This window comes from Chenopodium album, chromosome 8, assembly GCF_948465745.1.
Source record: "Chenopodium album chromosome 8, dcCheAlbu1.1, whole genome shotgun sequence".
Lineage (NCBI taxonomy): Eukaryota > Viridiplantae > Streptophyta > Magnoliopsida > Caryophyllales > Amaranthaceae > Chenopodium > Chenopodium album.
This window is the reverse complement of record NC_137841.1, coordinates 2,132,251-2,152,804: the sequence shown is the minus strand read 5'-3', so window position 1 is coordinate 2,152,804 and position 20,554 is coordinate 2,132,251. Positions and strand designations below refer to the sequence as shown.

Below are 20,554 nucleotides of genomic sequence, written 5' to 3'. Positions count from 1 at the left end.
TCCACTAGAACAAAGTTTTTTCATTAACACCAATAGCAAAATTTATCAATTAAACACCTAGGAGTAAAAACGCTATTTACTCAGCAGTCTTTATTTTGTACGTCTTTAATTGATCTTCAAATCGTTTATTACGTGAATTTGCTAATTGTAACAGAAATGCAGTTTACAGCAGTCAACACCTTTCAATCTGTTAATCTGTTACACATTCTCCATATATCGATAAATCGATTTCATCAATCATCATCATCAGACCAGAATTAGTCAAGCCTCACTCAACGATCAACAACTCAACACTATCACATATAACCCGCCCTGCATAATCCCACAGTATGATAAACCGATTTCATCAATCTTCATCATTATCATCATCATCAACAAACCGTCTTTTACAAGAATATGTCAAGTCCCGCTCGACAACATCAAAATATCAAACCCCCCCCCCCCCCCCCCCCCCCCTTTTTTTTTAATTCAACTATACAATTAAATTAAATTCATGGTTTGAATTAAAAAAAAAAACATACAAAAGACAAATAACAAAACAAAAATAGTAAAATAAAAAATTACTTTTTTTTTTTTAAATTTTAATTTTTCTTCTTTATCTCTTTCATCCCCACTCCACAGTCTGAATTTTGGAAGTTTAAACTGTGGCTCCTCCCGCTCTTCACTCACTTTCTCTCTCTCCTTCTTCCCCTTCAAACCTTCCTTCAACCCTTTTTATTGAATATCAAATACAACCCACCCACTTTTCTCACTTTCTCTCTCCTCTTTCTCTCTCTTCCCCCCATTTTCTCTCTTCAAATCTTTTTGAATGATCCAATTCTTCTAAACCCTAATCATAATTATTATTTAATTTTTTTATTTTTTCAACTTTCATCACTTTTTATTTTCTCTGTAAATTTTGAAACTCTTTTGGGGTTTTCTTCAAGCTTCTGTTCTGTGTGTCTCATTCTCCTTTAAGTAAGATAACTTACTCAATCTGTAATTTATATCATTTTTTTTTTCTGGGTTTTTATTTTTAAGATTACCCACATTGTTGTTTTTTGTTATGTACTGGGAGAAAATTTCCGGGTTTTCTGCTGATTTTTTGTGAAATTTCCGGAAATTTTGTGGTAGATCTGTTTGTTTATGGTTTTTTTTTGAAAAATTTGTGTACCCTTTTCTTCAATTTTATGATTTTGATGTTTTTTTTCTTACTTGTTACCCTTTTTATTCCAGTGCAATGATTTTTCTGGGTTTTTGTTTTTCATTTTTTTGGGAAAATTATTGTTTTTATTTCGTTGATAATCGGATGAACAGGCTGAATTTTGTTCCTTGTTTGCCCAATTTTGAATTTTGAATTGGGTTTGAGCTGATTTTTTAATTAAGAATTTTTTCTTTGAATTTTTTTAGTGAGTGATATAGGGTTTTGAGGGTTTTAAGGTTCCTCAACTTTTCAGTCAACAAAATTTGTTTTTAGCAAATTCCCAGATTTTGTTGGGGTTTTTTTTAATTAACTTATGTTGGAAACCTTTGTTGCCTTTGATGATTTCAACTTTTTTTTAAAAAAAATAAAAAAATTGCTCTGATGCTTAATGAAATCAATGGATCATTGAGTGAAAAGTTTTGTACTTCTGATTACATCCGATTTCATATGTTTAGCATCCGATTCGTGGTTGTTTTCGAATGGATTTGTTATGTGGTACATTTGTATGGTGGTATTGTTCATATACTTGCTCCATTGGCTAACAAAACATGGTTGTACAAGACTGGAATACATGGGACTTGATTGTGCCTCTTGATATCCATTACTCTTGATTCTTCGGGTTTGATATACGGTCGAAGAGTGTTAGTAACTCAACTCATATCTTAGCCATAGATTTGACTGATAGTTAAGGAAATGTGGATATAAATGAGAGATAAGACAAGATGATGAGCTCTTATCAAGGAACATTCACATTTTCCATGGATGTTGCCTTGCAAGAAAAGTTTGAATGAAAGGATTGACATAATATGGTGTATGTTAGTCTTGGATTAAGTGAAGGTTGAATGGCTAATTCCCTTTTACTGCCATTGTTGCTAAGTGGGGCGAGGGCGGGGGTGAGGGTGGGGGTAGAGATTGACTTGTTAGCCACCGGGTTAGGGTTTTCACTACCAATTGTTCATTGATTGATCCTTAAAAACATTGTGAGAACTGAGAACCTTGTCAACCATATTAAGAGGGTTTAAGGATTCTTGATAATCTCTGTTTTTAGAAATTAAGGCCACCAAGACAGCAGAGGGTTGTGATATTATGGAACCTAACTCAGATTCGGGCACTAAGGTCATCAAGGCGGGAGGGGGTTGTGAAATTTACTGAACTTGAACTTAGATTTAAGGACTATGCTTATTTTGAGCACCCATTTCAAATGCCATTGTTCTATAGTTAGTTGTGAACTTGTGATCACTTTAAAAATTTTGGATTTTTTTTCCTGACTATATGTTGACACCTTCTAATTGTGTATATGTTAAATTCTGAATCCTTTTATCACCCTTTTAATAGAGCACTTTATTTTACAAGCATTTGTGGCATGGAGTTGCTGATTGAGTTTTTATGTGCAGAATTTGAGACTGAGGCATACAGTGCTCTTCTACTAGGTTGATATGAACAAAGAAAATATATCCTCGACCAAAGTAGAAGAGCCTACTCTTCGTGTAACAAGAGCACGGGCTAAAGCTCTTGGTACATCAGGAAGGTTGAACCAGAAACCTCCATTGCCCGAACAGAGTAGAGTTCTTAGAGTGAATTCTAAGAGATTAGCATCGGATGAAAACAATTCGGCAGCTCCAGCTTCCGGTGTTCAAAAGAAGAGAAGAGCCACACTTACAGATGTTACTAATGTGCTTTGTGACAAATCATTTACGGGCTGCTTCACTGCTGGGAAATTTCAGGCAAGAATTCGTGATTTCTTTCTAACTGATCAGTCTATGATTGTATTCATGCCTACTTATTCATATCATATAAAGAAATTTATACAACTAATTGCAAGTGGAAGCTACTAAATTAAACTTTCCTAATACGTGTAAAATTCGTATTACCAATAGTTCTCCTTTGGGTCATAGTTATTTGAAAGAACATTTACTCCATAGTGTCTATAGCCCTGAAATTTCTCCTCTTTTTTTATTTACTAGAAGCCGGAGAAGAAAGTTCCCTTCAGAAAGAGTGTTAAGGTTGCCCCAGCTGTCTCAGAAATAGCTCATAATCATGGTGATTCAAATGACAGAATTGCTGAAGATATATCAAAATTGACAGTAGCACCCCTAGAGGTTGCTCCACTGGCAAAGAAAATGATAGCTAGTGATACTTCAAACTTAGATGGGGAACATCATAAGCGAACAAAATTGGAACATGGCTTACCAATCAACCTTACTCCCTGTGAAACAAGAGAGAGACCTGTAATTACTCAGACACTTCAAGAAGGTTTGTATTCTGCTCTCTTTTTGCCACTTTGCTAGTATTCTTTGTAATAAATATAATTGCTGATGCATATGATGCTATCTGAAGTTAGAGTATTCTTCTTCAAGGTTATTCAGTACAAGCAGTAGAAAACACAAAGCATATGACTTGAATTTTTGGATGATATATTCTCTAGCCTGAGAAATCTGTCAACTCTAGAAAGTGCATCCTCTGATATGCCATGTAGGTTGTAGCTTAACGGTCCATTGTAAGATCAGTACATTGCATATGTTTATTGTGTATTCAGACCCTAATTTTTCTGTAGCTTCCTCATCCGCAGAGTTAGATTCTTAACCATCTGTACATCTTTGAAGTTTGTTGCATTATTGGTTTCTATCAATTATGAACTAATGACTTGTGATTTGTATTAACATCATTTCATGGTATGTTTTATTTGGAAAGTATGGATTCTATTTGAGAATTTTAGTAAAGAAAATTTGGTAGTATTGATCATGTAATTGAAGAATTATTAGTGTCACATTGAAGATATGTTAGTTAAATATGTTAGTTAAAGAATAAGTACATAAAGTATGCAGGCTCCATGATAAAGTATACTATTGCACATACTATGTAAATTACTTTCATAATTTCATTTTCACAACGAATGTAGAAAGCCTGACACTTTTTGGTTTTTGACACAGAGGACAGACTTCATGACAAACCTGGAACCTCCAAGCATCCAAATGTAATAGATATTGATTGGAACGTAAAGGATCCTCTTATGTGCAGCCTTTATGTTTCAGATATATATGAGAACAAACGTGTTACAGAGGTATGTTTGCATCTATACAAATGTTGTTTGCATTTGAAGTATCATGCTTGTAACAGGGGTGGGGATCTCATTTTGATATAGCCAATCTGTTTTCGGCTCTAAAGATGTTGTAAATTGTTATGGTCATTGTAGTGTGTCTAATAGAAGAAGAAGATTTTCTTGCCATGTTAGACTCTTTTGTTGAAAATCAGATTCTTGTCTGATCTAAGTTGGTCTGGTAGAATTTGCTTTCTCGCTATAAGATGTTTCTTATTCGTGTTATGTTTTTTTTTTCAATCCTGTAGCTTAATCAAAGGCTTTCAGTTGACTATATGGAGAAGGTGCAACATGATATAACTCCAAGCATGAGAGGAATTCTTGTTGATTGGCTTGTGGAGGTTAGTGTATGTGTCTACCATCTTGAGAAGCTATTTTTGGTTAACATCGATATGTGAACTTGAATAAATTAAAATCATTATCTAGGACTATAAGATGACACATGTGAAGTATTATGTGAGAGACTGAGCGGTACAAATATCGCTTGCACACTATAAACCAGGCTTGAATTATCAATTTATGTTTTGACAATTAGGCTATGTATCTAACTATCCAATTATCCTTCTAATGAATTAAGATTATTTAAGATTATTATTTTTATCGTCTAGTAAACAATGCTCAACTGCTCAAGTTTCTCAATAGGTGAATCAGGGATTAAGCCGAGTTTTTCTTATGAGTTTGCGCCTTTTGCTGATCTTAACTCCACGACCATTATGCCATCCTTTAAATGTTCCTACTTTCTTTTTCTTCTTCTTGAGATGTTCTAAATGTTAATTAATGTACAATTATCTACTTATCGTCAATTTCCTTCTATGCCTATCAGTTGATTGCAGTTCAGCATTTGATATCTATTTAGAAGTATTATAAATTCACTACACTCTTTAGGCATAAAAATACTAATCTTGTATGAAGAATGTTTATTGTGAGTTTCTGACTAAGGGAGTTTCATATCACTCATAAAGTCACAAGTCATATTATTGTTTTAACTAGTATCTTAATATAACATATTAACATGTGCACTTATCAATTGAAGACTATGAAAAAACTTCCTGTCAGTAACTTTGTTAAATTTTGGGGATTTGCATTTTATTTTGCATGTTTGAATTTTCTCGTGCACACCTTAATTGTTCTAATCTTTTGTTTGTGATTTATCTTAGGTCTCTGAAGAGTACAAATTGGTCCCTGACACTCTTTACCTGACCGTGAATCTCATTGATCGTTATCTTTCTGGGATTTACATTGAAAAGCAAAAATTGCAGTTGCTTGGAGTAACCTGCATGTTGATTGCCTCGTAAGTGGTTATTTGTGCATGCTTAAGGAATATACTACATCTTAGACTATGATAACAAAATAAAAAATAATTACTGCCCTCGTCTAAAACTAGCTAATTAATTCTATATTGTGCTAATTCTTATGTTGATAAATGCAGAAAGTACGAAGAAATGAATGCCCCACAAGTGGAAGAATTTTGCTACATCACAGCAAACACTTATGCTAGAGAAGAGGTCTGTTTTTCTCTTTTATATACATGAGCGTCACTGCTGAACTCAATTCTGATATTTGAAGTCTGATTTCTAATGATAAATTAAGATAAATTTTCTATTTATTTTTATTTTTTACACACTACACATTCTATTTGCAAGTGAATGGTTTGTTTATGTTCCTTTTGAATTATCAAGATTTCTTAATTGAAGTTTGATTTATAGGTATTGAATATGGAGAGGAAAGTTCTGAACTTTCTCTGCTTTCAACTGTCTGTTCCCACCATAAAAACATTTTTGAGGTTTGTACGTCTTCCTTACATCATCTCTTTATATTATCTTGACCTGTTGAAAATTATAATTAATAATTATCCATGCCTACTTCTACAGGAGATATATCCATGCAGCTCAAGCTACGTATAAGGTACATCTTAATCATGAGCAGTAATTTATCATAACCTGTATACATGACTGAAGATTAAGCTAGTAGTATAACATTGCGTCGACTAAAGCTGTCATCATTTTTCATCATTATTCATTTGTGCAAGTGCAATTGCTCAGAAGCTAAAACTAACAAAATCCATTTTCAAATTTGCAGGATCGTTTGGCAGACTTAGAGTACTTGGCAAATTACCTAGCAGAATTGACTCTTGTAGAATACAGCTTTCTCAGATTCCTCCCCTCACTCATTGCTGCATCTGCAGTATTCCTTGCCAGATGGACACTTGATCAATCTGATCATCCTTGGGTTAGTGATTTATTTCCTTGTCTTTCCTAGTTTGTTTTTGATAGATATCATTTACCCTGCTAACTTTCTGTGTAACTTGTGCATTATCTTTTGTAGAATCCAACTTTAGAGCACTATACTAGCTATAAGTCCACAGAGCTCAAAGTTACAGTAACTGCCATGCAAGATCTGCAATTAAACACCATTAATTGCACGCTGAACGCAATTCGTGAGAAGTACAGACATGAAAAGGTAATTCACATATCTAAGTTTTTATTGATTTAGTTTATTACTTTTCTACGTGCTCAAACAGTTTGGTTAGATCAGATTTGGGACAATTGATCTAAATTTCTGTGTTTCAACCTCAAGAGCATTTTTGTGCCATCTTCTGGTGGGGAAATTTTCATTGATGTTTTGTTGGTCTTTTATTGGTTGGGTCAGGTTGAGCTCTCAAATGAAGTGCATTTTTGTGATCTTTCTGTTAAACTTGATTATAGGGATTAACTAGATTTGAAATTTTCAAATAAAACTTTTAGTGGTTTGGGTGCTTCTCAATTTGGTTCAAGTTATCGTATTAATAGGCCTACTTATAAAACGGTGCATGTCATAACCTCAAAGTTAATCTATCATTACATGATACCTTCAACCTATATCTTCTAACAGAAAAATTTTATGGTTGCAGTTCAATTGTGTGGCAAATCTGTTATCTCCTGAATCAGTTCAGTCCCTTTTCTGAAGTTCAAAGTGTAGCTGCGATCCAATCTTGTACAAGCTGAGTTAAGATAATTATTCGTTGACATCTTGAGAACGGCTGATCTCCCTAACCACAGCCATCTCTCCAGCTTTTTCCCCCCCTTCTCTTCATGTTAAAATTCTTTCATTTTTGTTGTAACGTCCAATGTCGTTAAATTTAGTTCTGGCTCTCTCAGAACTATTGTTAAATTTAGGCACCTAAGGCGTTAACTTAAATATTTGGAAATGCCCTTACAGGAGCTGTCTTTTTTCTTTCTTTTTTTCTTCTTTTTTTTTTTTAACCTTCTAGGTTTCAGGAGCACCCTAGAATTGCTTAGGGGTTGCTATAAATGTGAACATCTGTAACTAAACCTGAAATTAGTATATTCTAAAATAAAGCATCACTTTTATACATTGTATTTTATCTTGTTGAACTGAATGTGTTCCAATTTGCACTATATGAGAAACCGCCATTTTAAAGGTTCATACTTGAAGGTTATAGTCGAGTAATGTATTAGCAGTGGCTAGTCGATAAGCCTAGCGCACCTGAACCGCCTTGGTTAAGCTATGCAAGCCATTGTGACACTGTAATTTAGCTGCTTGACCTGGATTGCACCATGAGCAGCTTTCAGCTTTGGACCAGTTTTTCAGCAAAAATAAATTATTGTTCAGGCACACTTTTGAATATTGGGAGCCAAGTGCTGAACTGAATATTGAAAGCTCAACAACTTTCTGACAATAATCAGCCCCCCTTCCTCTAATGTTTCTTAAGAATCTCAACCACTCAATCTCTCATTCTCCTACTAGTCTACTACATTAAACCAGGAATAATAGTTCTTACTTTGGTTGGTTATTTAGACATATTTCCTAATTTTGCCAGTTCACTATATCGCTAAAAGATGTGGATGTCAACTGTTTTAGTTGATTGAAATCATAAGTATGGTATTAACTTAAAATCAAATCATGTTTACATCATTTGTTCTGTATGGCTTTCTACAATTTTATCACTTGGAATGAATCTCGTACACTTCCAACACTCTTTAGTTTAATAAAAGATTGATAATTTACTTGTTTCTCTCTCTCTCTCTCTCATTCTCTGAATTCCCTTTATGGTATGAAATAATAAAATTGAACGCAAGCGCACCTCTTTTCATAAGTTCTTAAACGCTCACAACATTTCTTCTGACCTATTCTATTTCTATTTATTGCGTAGGTAAATATAAAAGCTTGTAAATTTTTAACTAAATATACCCATGCAATTTTTGTATAAATGCTTCATTTGATTTTTTTTTTTTTTTTTTTTTTTTGTTTGTTTCATATAATATAATCTCTCGCACTCCCTCATATTTCTCAACACTTTTCTCATTTTTGACCATTCCTTCCTCATCATGAAATCTTCCCTCTTCACAATTTTGATCCACTCAACCACTCCACTCTCAATTTCTCAGCCAAAAAAATTTTATCCATCTTTGTCACATGACTTTTGCAACTTCAAGGCCTCACTTGTAGCCCTCACGCCTATCATTGTCTACCCTATTTCTTATTAAGGTTTTATATTATGTGTGGCTACAATAAACAAAGCAGTCATTAGAATGATGCTCCATTCATTATTGCCAACTAAGTCAAAAATTAACCTTTATTGTCAAAACTTGTTCTAACACCTATGTATATGGTAGGCGGTAATAGAAAAATGAAATTAAAAGAGTGAAGAAAATCTCATGTTGATATCCATGGTTTAATGGTTATGCAACTATTTTCCTTACAAAAATTATTCCCTTTTTTTTTTTTTTTATTCTTTATGTGTGACTTTTATAGTCAACTTATAATAACTTTGACCATAAAATCATATAATGTGAAAAATTGTTAGATTTAACTTGAAACACATTTTCAAAATATTATTATTGTTTAAAATTTTTAGTCATATCTTACTGAATATATTTAAGGTCAAAGATGTGTAATGAAAACCATAAATGTTGGGTTCCGATCATTCATCTTGTTGAGCCGCACTCACACCACAACTCCACATTAGTATGATATTGTCTGCTTTGGGCTTAGCCCACACTCACCAAGTCCCATTGGATACTATGTTTGTCCCCAGCCGAACCATCGACTTCGATACCACTTATTGGACCTAGGTCGTCCACCTTGTTGGGCCGCACTCACACTTCAATTCCGCATCAGTGTGATATTGTTCGCTTTGGCCTAACCCACACGGATTGTTTTTGGGTTCCTTTCAAAAGACCTCATGCATCTTAATTAAGAACTTGAGGTATGCTTATAAGTCTTTTTTTCCTTCTATTGGGACTCGGATTGCCTATCCCAACAATAAATTGTTACATAAATAATAGAAATAGAGAGAATAATAGTTAAAATTATGCATTGATAAGTGTAAAAATCAAAATGTTGATTCTTACATATTCAAACTATCATCCCTTACCACACAAATAAGAATTGTAGATTACGTAAAGTGATAACTAAAGTTATCAAAATCGGAATCCTACTTTGAATCGGAGGGGGCTATCATAAGTCGTAAAATCAAATCGTAGAATCTTACCGACATGCATAATCAAGACGTCAAATCTAAAAATTAATTAAATATATTGAAATTATAAGTTTGAAACCTAATTATTGATAGATAATAATTATTTACCCATTAAGCAATCATTACTTGACAATATATATTTTTTTTAAAAAAATTAAACATGTTTTAAACTTGTAAGGATTTCGCTAGTTAAGAAAAATATGTAAAGTCGGGCAGAATTGTAAATCGAATCATATGACATATATGAATCGTTAAATCAAGATTCTAAGATTTAAATCGGGATTTTAATAACAATGGTGATAACAAAAGATAAATGGAAAAATTAAAGATAATTAAGGGTAGAAAAGCATTAGTGTTGCCTTAGTTTAGTTTGTTTGCTCAATCAAACTTGCTATCAATGCCAATTTTACGGGAAGCTAAGTTTTAATAAATAAATAAATAAATCGAAACCGCAAACGAGTTTTTAAAACTTATTATTTGAAAGTAAATTAGCTCTACCAAGATATAACTTGGCAAAAATAGTATTAAAAAATGGATAAAATAAACAATAAAAGAATTAGAATAAATTCTAGCATTGCACCCCGAAAAAAAAAAAAGGAATAAGTTCCAGCAATTAGGAATTTGGGACTTGTTGTAGCCAAAAATAATGTAGTTTGAAAATGCTTTCATATGAACTTATTCAATTCATCATTCTTAGATTATGTATTGTTACAATTTTTATTTTATATTTTAAAATTATGTGATATTGGGGATAGAAATAGATTATAATGGAGTGTTAAGGTAATAGACATATACTCCATAGTCCATACTATATTACTATGCATATGTTTTGATAATTGTGATGTATATATATGCCAAAGAAAGAAAAAAGATGGGTGAGTGGTAAATTTGTCAAAAAGAAGAAAAGTAAAACTAACAGTTCATCAAATTTAAGGAGATACTTTTGCTTTTATATAGTTGTGCGAAAAATTGATCATTAAAAAAAAAAAGACAATATCTTGCAGATTACATAGGTAAAATAAATTATAAAAAGAAGAGAGATTGAGGCTGTAAATTATGAACATACAATACATTTTACTTTCTGAACATTATCTATACAAGTTTAGCCTTTTGTGTTTGTGTTTGTGAGATAGATGGATAACATTTTTTTGTCTAAGATCCATATTGGCTTTGAATTATACTGGTACATTTTGTAATTTACAAAAAAATATTTCGATGTCGATGTTGTGTATATGCAGTCGACTTGCAAAGTTTAAGTACTTCGTAAAAAAATTTAAACTTATATTCAACCAAACAACCACTACGATTGTTACTCTTGTAAAGTTAAGTAATAGAAGATCAACTTAATTTGCATTTTCACCTTAGTTGAGTTAAACAAGAGACAAGTTTTGTGTGATCTGTATCACCAATTAAACATGGTTTCTAGGCAATGATATCCGAAATCTAGGTTCGAAATTCATCTACCTCGGCTGAAAAGAAATAGGAATAGAGAGAGGTTCACCCATCATGTAAATTTCATGGAAACAAAAGAGGCTTTTTACAATTGCTAGGAAATGGGCAAACCCTTTCTTACTACTAACTTGGCAGGGGAGCAAAACCCAATTAGCCAATCAGTTACAGAAGATGACATCAAAGCGAAAGAAGCATCACAAGAAGATCAAAAACAAGTTACAACAACAGACCTATTCACTCGACATTCCGTATAAAAAAAATGCCCAAGCGAAATTAGGCCTTTACACCTCTCATACATTCCTTCTGGTTCTCCCCCCAAACTAGACAACACTCCCAACCCCATATGAAGAAAGCATGGGGTCAAAAACAAGTAGAAAGAGAACCAAACTACAAAGTACAGATTTAAGTTTACGACATACTAACAGGCAACTGAAGGCGCAGATGTTGTTACCATAACAGCAATATTTCCTGTTATCGGCTGTAGACGGGTAGCAGCATCCTCTAGGCGCTCCCAATTCACTTTCCGTTGTTCTGCAATCAAGGACAGTTTTGCCTCATCCTCCCTATATTGCATCTGACACTCAAGAAAGAGCGGCTCATCCATTTCCTGGAAGATTTTTCTGACATTCAAGGTTAGGTTGAGCACTGCTTGGTTCCAGTGGTTTTGAGCATTCCTCTCCAGAGCTGGGAAGATTATAGGAAGGATCACTCCACGGTTGTGTCCAATCAAGTTGAGAATTTGATCATTGTTCCATAGAAACAGTGCCCTTTCAGCCACCTGAAGTGATTAAGATGGAGCATTATATTCTTGGTGATTTCCTCTTTCCAATGTCATATTCAAAAGAACCCCAAAGAAGCACAATTATTACACAAATAAACAATAAAAACTAATAAGGGTATGATACAGTAGGCTAGGTGGAACAACTGAACACTGTGTGAAAAGTCTGCGATGTCCTCGACTTTTCCCCTCTCTCGGACCATCAGTCTCTCCTTTCTTACCAAGACCAAATTTGTAAAGATGGTCTATTAGATATCTAACTTGTTTACACTTTTCATAGTTAAACTCCATAACTCATACATTGTATCAAACTATATATATTCAGAAAAAAGGACTGGCAGCCATGAATCTGAATAACAATAGCTGTTGCAGGAGACATATTGGCCAGCAGAACAATGCTCTCATCTAGTCATCTGTTTATGAAACGCCTTTGACAGCTTTGAGTTTCTTCCAAAAGGGAAACATAGGATTAAAAGTGAATAAGAGCATATTCTTTGAATGTAAAGCATACTTCCAATAGATGAGACCAAATCTAAGACAGGACAAACAACTGCAGATCTAGAAGGATAAGCACTTTGGTAGGGTAGGGAGGCTATCCTTCAACATACTTTTCTTTTTATGATTTTATCCAGCATTATTTCCGAGTTCAATGAATTTACAGCATCACATTAAAATTTCTCAACTAATTGAAGCACGATAGTATACTGGTAATAAATTGGATATGTCAGACTCTCAGTGATGTTGGTTCAAAATTCTTAAGTCTTATAGCTGAATAAAATGCCATACTAAATTATGCAAGCGGCATCATAGAACAATTAGCTCAGTCAAAAATTGGAAGGGCCGAGGGGGGGGGGGGGGGGGGGGGGGGATACTAGCTTTGAGTATGGCATATTAGCAAACACAGACAGCAAATCACCTAAGCAGCTTGAAAGAAGCAAAAGCAAAGCAATGCAACTTCTTGCAGTAACCATAGCCGAAATTCTAAGGTCTCGATTTTTTCTTCCCGGACAGGATACCACAGTTATATTAGTCAAAGTAATTATATACTTAATGTAAAGAAGACATCTCTAGTCCATAAAAAGTTAAAAATCACCAAATAGCATAAAATAAGGGGTTTGGAAAAACTTTGATGTTAACTTATACAACTCTTTAACCACATATACATGCCCTTTCGATTGCTATCTGCAGCTGCCCCCAGCAGGTCACACATCCGACAGAAAACAGAATCAAACACACGTATTCCATAGTTCCTTACGTAGCAAAACAAATTTCAAGGATACTGAATATATATAAGGGAGGAGGTGGAGGGGAAGGAAAATCAATTTGGGAGAAATATCTAACATATCCTCTAGCTATGCTTCAAAGTGCACAAATAAAATAAGATAAGGATGTAAATATGCTACCTGAAAGTGATAGCTGTTGATACAACACGCAATCCGCGAAAACAATGGGATCATGACCTTTTGAAATTCAAGCATGTTGGTAGATTCTAATATTTCTTCCAACTCACCCAAGAACATCACTTCCTTCTGGCTGTTTGTAATTGGCCAGTACTTCAACAAACCTTTAATCACGGTGCTCGTTAGCTTCGGCTCCTTATCTATGAACTGTGTAATGCAGTAAGACAGCTGCTGAAAGTAGACACCTAAAGTTTTTGGTTTATGCAGAGGAATCAAAGCTCTCCACAAAAATATCTTGTGCTCCTCTTTCAAGGGCAAGGCAAACCCACTAATAACACTCCCAAAGATTTCCAACAGTTCTGCAATTCCATTATGTTTCTCGGTCTCAAACACAAACCGGTAGAATATATTGCTCATCGCCTTCCGAATATATGGTCTATGGACCATAAATTTACCATATACCCTATGCAGGATAGTCTTTAGACATTCTCTTTCCCTAGGATCCTCGGAATCGAAGAGATCAAGCAGCTTCACTATGAATGAGTGGTCTAGGTATTTCTTTGCTACTTTTGCATCAAGCGATGGCGAAGTAATAAACTTAAGCAACAAATCATACACAATCTGCAGGTGTGTCCAAGAAGGATCAAACATGGGTTCATCATCATCATTCTCAGCACCACCTCCACCAGACCTATAATTCGGTGGGAAGACCCGAAACAGATTAACAGAACACATTCTACTCATAGCAAAGATAGCAGGCTCGGGGAACTTAGAAGGCGGTCCCGAGGCAACGAAATCAACGAGTTCAATCAGTGTTTGCCGCTTAATGTCCTTCTCTGAAGTGTTCTTACTAGGGTCATAGAAGTCGAAAGTCACACAGCAAAGATTCAACTTACTTAGGAACAAGTTCATCTTCTCCGAATTCGGAACATCCTTGAAAGACACAAGGGGCTCAATCCCCGCAACCACACTAGTTGGGAACACAGCCGACGACGTGCGCTTCGTGGCATTCGCTTTGCCCGGAGCAGCATTGCCGTTCTGTGCCCGAGCAGTGCCATTGCCAGAACCATTCATATTGGTGTTCAACATAAGATCCCCATTATCAGATTTGAAGGATTTCCTAGGAATCTTGCTAAGAATTTGCTTTAACATGATGAACTTTTCAACTGAATTTCATGTAAAATTCAATCAAAACACTTCAAACCCACATCCCATAAAGAACCCCCAAGATCATAGATCCCCATTAAAGACTACAAATCAAAAATACTAAACAACACACACAAAAAACCCAAAATTTAAAAAGAAAATATAAAAATTGTACAGAAATACAGTGCTAAACCATGAACAAATCAGATCTTTATAACATCAGAACATACAACAACAAAGCTAGAAGTTGCTAAAATTACCAGAATTAAACCAAATTAATCAACAAAAAGGTGAAAAATATGGTAAAGAAAAAGTCAGATCTGAATGAAAGAAATTTGAATTAAAGCTACCCTAACCAACCTTAATCTCCCTCTTTTTTTTTCGTTTCAAATTCAAAAAATTAGGGTTCAATTTCACAATCACAACAATTAGAAAATCCCCAATTCGAAAAACAATTATTCAAAAAAAGAAAAAAAAAAAAAAAAGACCCACAAAAATTTGAGCTCCAAATTTAGAAATACAACCAAATTAAGAAAAAAGAGAGAAAGATCAGCGTTACCCAGAATCTGAAAATCGAACCTAAGAGCTTGAGTAGTTAATAAAGATCCATCAATGGAGCTCAAATTGAAGAAAAAGGGTAATCTTTAATGGTGGTTTTGTTGAAGAGTAGCTTTCAAAAAACACAAAAAAATTGTTTAAAAAATCAGTTTTTTTTTTCTTTTCAAAAAGGAAGAAGGTGGTGTAGTAGCTGGGTTTTTGTTTGGATCCTAAATGAAAATTTAACCTGATTAAATCAAACAAAGAATGATTTTTTTTGAGAATAATTTATAAATTTTTTTGGGGATGAATAATTTGAGGAAAGTAAGAGGTGTATTTCTCTCTCTCTTTCTATGTTCCTCTTTTTTGTTTGATTTTCTCTCTCCTCTTTGTTTTGAGGAGGTGATGTGGGGTGTGTCTCGATTAATGAGAACAAAATATGATCAGAAAAATAATGGTGGATAGATGCAATTTTCTCAGAAATTGCTCTGGATTTTGTAACAATTTTTTTTAATTGTTTGGACAAAATTAAATTTGATATAGTTAATCTTGGAGATTAGTTATTATAACAACAACAAAAAATAAATTATTTGGGAAATGGGGAACATAAAATTAGGTTCTTTAACATATGGTGATTAAAATGTTTTTTGGGTTTCAATGGTACTCCCTTCCTTTCATAATATAGTTCTTGTTTGTGTTTTTTCACATTATGTAAAAAATAGGAGGAGAATGTGGATAAAATACTTTAATAAAAATGAAAAGTACAATCATAGACAAAAGTTAGAAAGATATAAAGTAGAAAAAAGTACAAATCATGTGCAAAATTTAAGGGTAAATTAGGAAATACAATGAATAACGTTAAAAAAGTGAGGGCATAAAGTAGAAAAAAGTACAGATCATGCATTAAATTTCACATTGAATCCAAATTTTTGGTTATTTTGGATATTAGTCATCATTGGATTAAACTTATTCTAGGTAAATTAAGTTTGTTTTAAGTTGCAATTTAACTTCAATTAATCTAAGTTGATTTGTAAAAAATAAATGTCGTAAACGGGCAATTAACATTAGTGAGGGTAAATAGACAATTAAAGCTAAGGGTCGTATAAGTGTGCAAACATTATTATTATTATTAAGAGTCATCTAATTTTTTTTTTTTCTATGTGAATATGACCGCACACTATTATTCTAAATAGTTTTTTTTTTTAAAAAAAAACAATTATCATTAGTGACGGTAAATAAATAATTTAAAAGATATAATTGTTCAAACACTATTCATAAGAGTTATCTCAAACTTTATATTAGGTAGGGATATTGAGCATAAAATTCGTTTTTGCAACATCAACAAGCCAACTCGCCTCTACTCTCTCATTAGGCTTAATCGTAGCTACATATAAGTTGATAGGTCACCTCACTCATATCGGTTCACCACATTTTATTAACTTAAATCATTAACTACCTTACATTGCAACGGGGAGGAGGAATTTTTATTATCAATGGTGATTCCTTGAATGAATCTAATAATTGTCTTAATTGTCACCGTTAAAATCATTTTAGCTCCTTGTTATAAGAGAGTTTTACTATAATTGTAAATTTTTTAATTTATTACAATAATTTTCATTCAATGATTTTTTTCTCACTATCCTGCTTTCAGTGTCAATTTTTATTTAAAATTTTATGCAATTGTATGAATATCATACGAGATCGGTGTGGCCTCGAAAGAAAGTCGTAACAAGAGACCCTAATTGGGCAATCGAAGAAACATTATTACTCATTTACTCGCATTAAATATAGGTCTCGTACTTTGTAATTATAGTTGTATTTGATTGCCCTTAAAAAAAAAGTATTTGATTGAATTTAATGTCAGGGAGAAAAATTTTCTTAGGTGTTAGAATTGTTACAAAACTTCACTTTGGGTACATGAATGAAGTTTGCTTGATTCCATTTTGTACTTAAAGTTTATAAATTTACTCTACTAATTTGGGTACAACCGTACAAGGAAGTCTTAATGCCTAATTGAGAGACATTTTACCCAATGTCTCATTGGGTATTATGTTATAAAAAAAGACAAAAATATATGATTGAAATTTAAAGATAAAGGACAAGAGAATTAGGTTGTTGTGTAAAAAAACTGTTAGTAAAGGAAGAGTGAGAACCGCAACACTTTGTATGATAGTCATTTGGTAAGTTCCTCATAGTTGGTCACCAGGAATCCTTTAATTTCTTTTAATACCCAACTCATTAAAACACCATTCGTTTTTTAAAATTATCACAGTGCCGATACATCACACGTTACTACTTTCTTTCCAAAAAGAAAAATCAAAAGACCTTTTATTTATAACTTTAGAAGTATCTTTTGGTATCTATTTATCTTTGAGAAACAACAAAAGTTGCAGTTCTGTATATATGGATTTATTTCTTGAAATTTGTTGGGACATTTTTTTGTTGTGATTTTAAAGAATTTTCCTATATGTTTTTGGACAATGATCAATTTTTATCAAGATGATTATGTAGAAAATCTATACTTAGGACCTGTTCTCATTGGCTGAACTGAACTGAACTGAACTGAACTGAAATGAGCTGAACTGAACTGAGCTGAACTGAACTGAACTGAATATTTTATAAGAGAAGGAAATTAGGAGCTGAATTGAACTGAGCTGAACTGAATATTTTATAAGAGAAGGAAATTAGGAGCTGAACTGAACTGAGCTGAGCTGAGCTTAACTGAACTGAACTGAATTTCAACGTAAGAAAACAGACCCTTAGTATTTAAAAACAAAAAACATCATCCCTATAATGCCACATGTACATTTCATTTTTTTTCTCCAATGTCACATGTCATTTCATTTAATCTTTTTTTTTAATCCCTTTTTCATATGAAAAAAAAAACTTTAATTCAATACATGTACAAATTATTGAATGTTGTTTGGTTCACTTTCCTCCAAATTAATTTCAATTACAATTGCATTCAATTTTTACCTCTTCTTCTCCTTTATAAACTATTCATTTGCCAATATAAATATATTTAAAAAAAATTATTTATATATTATACCTATACATAAACCGTGAAGGCTAGTTATTTTTAATTTAAAGAGCCAACATCTTGACCTAAACTTATTGATGTTAAGGTTTGTTAAGATAGGAATTCAAAAGGTAATCCTTATATTATAAACACTACATAAACTAGTTCTTTTTTTTTTTTTTTTTTTTTTTTTTGAAGAAAAGTTTAATTAAATAAATGAAATTATTTATATTTCTATTATTTAAGTTGTTCTTGTTTGGAATCTTTAATTTTTATAAAAAAAATTTAGGCAAAGATAACTTCTATATTAATTTACGGTAAGGAGAAACCTCACAATGACTATAATTTTCTCTAATTTGTTAATCCCTAAAGGACACTAATCTAGTTGGGTGATGGTGATCAACAAAATTGTTGTCCCTTCTTACATGAGACCAATAAAACAATATAACTAAAAGAAGCTATAAACATACAAAGTACATAACATCTTCACAATCAAGAATGGAATTATGTCAAATAATGAATCGAATCATTGAAGAGACGATAGACCAAATAAAGGTTGTTAGATTCAAGGATTACTCTTGTAAGATCATATCTTCATGTTTGTAAACATGATATAGCTGTGTGTGATCGTATTTATTTATTTATTTATTTATTACAAAAGCAACTAAACGAAAACTTACATCGAGAAACTAACTAAATTTTTCAGTGTAAACATAATAATCTAATACTCGATCAAATATGGCACCGGGCGTGATTGAGCCATCCGCGATGAAGAGAGCTAATACGCTATAGGGGCTAAGGAATAAAAATATCACTTTTTTATATAACAGCACAAGGATATAGCTATGTGCGTGGGATCTTGTTAATTTTTCTCTTGTCACAAATCACAATGTGTAGTTTACAAAGAAAAACTTATTAATAATTTTTAGAGAATTTTAAAATTAATGCGTGCATTAAAAAAAGGGGGCAAAATGCGAAATAGGGACAAAAAGAAACTTAAATTAAAAGGGAATAAGATTGTGACATTTTTTTTTTTTACAATAGCAAATGGTACAACACAAAGAAACTACGCATAGTTAGACTTGGAAAAATGACATCTTCTTGCAATATCGTTTGCCCTTTGTACCTGTTATCTTGGGACCTTCAAGATTGCGCACCTTTGAAATATAGGCCCCACTTCCTTTATCTCTTTTAACATACTTCCTCCGTTTTTTTAGTTGACACCTATTCCTTTTTGGGAAGTTTATATTTAGTTGACACACTTCCTTTTTTGGTAAGTTTTTTAGGGTGAATTTCCTATTTTACCCTTAATAAAATAACAGATTATATCCTAAACATCTTTTGTTTAAACATATAATTGTTGATTATAACTAATCACTCCCTACTCTTTTATGACATCCCACCTACCTAACTACTCTACTTTGATTGTTGGCAATAAACCCACTTACCCACGTCTTCCTCCCAAACATCTTTTTTTTTTTGTTTGAGGGAACTCCTACCAGAGCTCTTAATTGTGTTCTTGAAGTTCATCTAGAAAATTCTACCACTTTCTCTCTCCTCAAATATCTTTGAAAATCCACAAATCTATATGCAATTCTTACTCTCTTTAATTATCTTTCCTTAATTTGAGGTAATCTAACTCAAATTTTTTATACCCAATGGATGATAATTTATACCCAATTTCCACTTATAGTAGAAGGAGGAAATTGTTTCAATTGCCTTCAAGATTGAGTGACATAGATGAAAAAAATATCTCAAAAAGAAGGAAGAAATAAACACCCAAAAATAGGTGACATTATTGGTATCTGCTCCAATTTTCTGTTTTAAATTTAATTTCTTCAAAAGCTTACCTCTTAAAAAGTTATGCTTTTAAATGATAATTATGTGTTGATTTATGGGGATATTTGATGATTGAATGAACTTGCATGTTGGTAATTGTTTGGTTAAATGAAATTACATGTTGGTAATTAGTTTTAGTCCTTGTTGGTGAGTATAACTCTTTGATATATAGTATAGTTTCGTTTATGCTCATACAAAAATTAAAAACAAAGTACCATAAATCATTCATATATCCATGTTTTTTACAAAAAAAGTACAGCATGTGTTTAAGGAAACCAGTTAATCTGTACTGCATATACAAAATTAAAGTGGGATCTTACCTATCTTAGGAGTACATTCTAAGGTCATTCTCAAGTTAATTGTCTAGTAATAATACTACTACAACTACTATAATTAATCATCCCCACTTGCAAAAAATTATCAAGCCTTGTACTACAAAAGATGTGTAGATTGTCTTTGTACTACACAGAATTGAGACTTAAATTGCATCTTCCATTTCATAGTCTTGACCATTTGTAGCTGGAGCTGCCACAAACCCTTCATTCAAAAAATCCACGGCTGATTCTATAATTTCATTAGAAATGTCAACAGTTGTAGGAAGCAAGCCAAGTCGATCAAGTC

General features: G+C 32.9%; 2 protein-coding genes across 3 annotated transcripts; one reads left to right on the top strand and one right to left on the bottom strand.

The window, feature by feature from the left end:
* Positions 1-524: 524 nt before the first annotated feature.
* Positions 525-7,839, top strand: LOC145555613 (cyclin-A2-2-like). 2 transcript variants are annotated; one of them, XM_081617354.1, is made up of 12 exons: positions 525-957; positions 2,578-2,907; positions 3,148-3,436; positions 4,114-4,244; positions 4,529-4,627; positions 5,438-5,571; positions 5,710-5,785; positions 5,987-6,063; positions 6,152-6,185; positions 6,360-6,509; positions 6,606-6,740; positions 7,171-7,839. In XM_081617354.1, exons 2-12 carry the CDS (start codon positions 2,620-2,622, stop codon positions 7,222-7,224), a joined length of 1,467 nt encoding a protein of 488 aa, XP_081473480.1. In that variant the 5' UTR covers positions 525-957; positions 2,578-2,619; the 3' UTR covers positions 7,225-7,839. The 2 variants fall into 2 exon arrangements, with proteins under 2 accessions (XP_081473480.1, XP_081473481.1); XM_081617355.1 differs by having other exon boundaries at positions 527-957; positions 4,529-4,621; positions 7,171-7,838.
* A 3,457-nt stretch (positions 7,840-11,296) lies between these two features.
* On the bottom strand, positions 11,297-15,526 carry LOC145641548 (serine/threonine protein phosphatase 2A 57 kDa regulatory subunit B' kappa isoform-like). Its single transcript, XM_081692385.1, has 2 exons — positions 13,396-15,526; positions 11,297-11,992 (listed from the first exon to the last, which is right to left on the bottom strand). Exons 1-2 carry the CDS (start codon positions 14,542-14,544, stop codon positions 11,633-11,635), a joined length of 1,509 nt encoding a protein of 502 aa, XP_081548511.1. The 5' UTR covers positions 14,545-15,526; the 3' UTR covers positions 11,297-11,632.
* Between the last annotated feature and the right edge of the window lie 5,028 nt (positions 15,527-20,554).